At 50.3% G+C, this 2,091-nt stretch overlaps 1 protein-coding gene across 3 annotated transcripts in view; it reads left to right on the top strand.

Moving 5' to 3' along the window:
• ARSD (arylsulfatase D) overlaps positions 1 to 2,091 on the top strand; it is a 19,155-nt gene that overhangs the window by 9,581 nt on the left and 7,483 nt on the right. For all 3 annotated transcript variants that reach the window (XM_023739453.1, XM_023739454.1, XM_023739455.1), the window contains one exon: positions 1,318 to 1,452. In XM_023739453.1, the coding sequence (XP_023595221.1) occupies positions 1,318 to 1,452 (135 nt within the window). The remainder of the gene's footprint in view (positions 1 to 1,317; positions 1,453 to 2,091) is intronic.

The following is a 2,091-nucleotide window of genomic DNA, read 5'->3' as shown; positions in this document are numbered from 1 at the left end:
TCCATCTCATTGAGGGTCTTCCTCTTTTTTGCTGACCCTCTGCTTTACCAAGCATGATGTCCTTCTCCAGGGACTGATCCCCCTGACAGGAGGGTGGCCCTCAGTTTAAGAACTCTGCATTCGGGGCTACAAATGCCCATGTGGTTTAAAGCCCTCAGTTTCCCTGATGTAAGTGTGCATGGGGTCTCCACGGATGAAGCTTTGCTTGCGGTTTGTTCTCTGTCCCTTCTATGTCTTGGAGCCTCATGTGCCAAAGCCCGCAGATGCTCACGGCCCAGCTCCTTCCCGTTGGCAGGGATCTCTGCTGTGCTCACCAACACTTTCCCCTCTGCACTTACTGGGGACATGTGTGCACACAGTGACACCCCACTTGTGAAGGATTAGTTGTATGAGTCTCTTCTGTTTCTGTGTCTGTGGTGTCTTTATAGGAGGCCTTGGGTGGCTCAAAGTGTTAAATGCTCAACTATTCACTGAAAGGTTGGCAGTTCAAGTCCATCCAGAGATGCCTCGGAAGAAAGGCCTGGCAATCCACTTCCGAAACATCAGCCATTGAAAACCCTGTGGAGCGCAGTTCTACTCTGCACACATGGGGTCACTATGAGTCAGAATGGACTCGACGTCAACGAGGTATTTTTGTAAATAGTCCTGTGGTCTCCGAATAAATAGCTACCTCTGAACACCTTACAGGAGTCTGTGGTTGGTAGAAAGGCTAACGCACTCGGCTGCTAACTGAAAGGTTGGAGGTTTGGTTATACCCAGAGGCACCCCAGAAGAAAGCCCTGGCGATCTCATTCCGAAAAATCAGCCATTGAAAACCTTGTGGAGCACAGTTCTACTCTGACACACATGGGGGCACCATGAGTTGAAATGGAGTCACCAGCGACAGGTTTGGTTCTGGTTTTGGGTATCCAGTTAACGGCATCCTTGGTGGTACAAATGGTTAACATGCTTGTCTGAAAACCGAAAGGTTGGAGGTTCGAGTCCACCCAGAGGTGCCTTGGAAGAAAAGCCTGGCAATCTGGTTCTGAAAAATCAGCCACTGGAAACCCTATGGGGTGCATTTCTACTCTGACACACTTGGGGGTGCCATGAGTGGAGTTGACTCCATGACAACTGGTTTATTTTTTGTTTTGTCTTGTTTTCGGGGGGCGGGGGGGACACTTTGTGATTGTACTGACAACGATGGTCTTCTGGGGACTGTGGTTTCTTTTTACGACTTTCTACCAAGGGGTGAGTTGTACGGAAAGGGGAGTGTACCGCATCAGCTGGGTTTTGTTTTGTTTACATTGTCCTGACATTTGTTTTTTTTTTGTAAAGGTAAAATTCTTAATGCAATTGAAGAGCATGGTTTGAAGAACTCAACGTTCACATATTTTACGTCTGATCACGGAGGACATTTGGAGGCGAGAGATGGCCGTGTCCAGCTGGGGGGGTGGAACGGAATCTACAAAGGTAAGACCATGGGTGTGGGGGTGGAAGGGCAGATACCTGACCCATCAGGGACTCCCCCCAACGAATGCTAGAGAGCGCCTAGGAGCGAGAGTTCGCTCATCCAGAGAGCATTTATTAAGCACTTAGTGTAGACCAAGAGGAGCCCTGGTGGCACAGTGGCTAAGAAAGAGGAGGAGGAGGAGCTGCAGAAGGAGAGAGAGGGAAGCCTTATCAGCTTTCACTTCATGGCCTTGGAAGTGACGTGTGTTTGTTGAAGTAGCCACAGAGGCCCCCAGATTTCAAGGGGAGGACAAATGGGTTCCAATTCTAGGTGCAGTCCTGGAAGAGGATGTGGGACCAGACGTATCCCTATGGCCCTTTTTGGAAAACAGAGTCTTCCCCAGTGAGCATGTGTGTGTGTGTGTGTGTGTGTGTGTGTGTGGGGTGTGTGTGGTGTGTGGGGTGTGTGTGGTGTGGGGTGTGTGTGTGGTGTGGGGTGTGTGTGTGTGGTGTGGGGTGTATGTGTGTGTGTGGCATAGGGTGTGGGGGGGCATGGGTGTATGTGTGTGTGTGGTGTAGGTATGTGTGTGTGGTATGTGGTGTGTGTGTGTGTTGTGGGTGTATGTGTGTGTGTGTGGCGTGGGTGTGTGTGTGTGTGTG

This window comes from Trichechus manatus, unplaced genomic scaffold (genome assembly GCF_000243295.1).
Source record: "Trichechus manatus latirostris isolate Lorelei unplaced genomic scaffold, TriManLat1.0 scaffold00134, whole genome shotgun sequence".
Lineage (NCBI taxonomy): Eukaryota > Metazoa > Chordata > Mammalia > Sirenia > Trichechidae > Trichechus > Trichechus manatus.
Note: the sequence above shows the minus strand (reverse complement) of the source record. Positions and strands in the feature narration are given on the sequence as shown.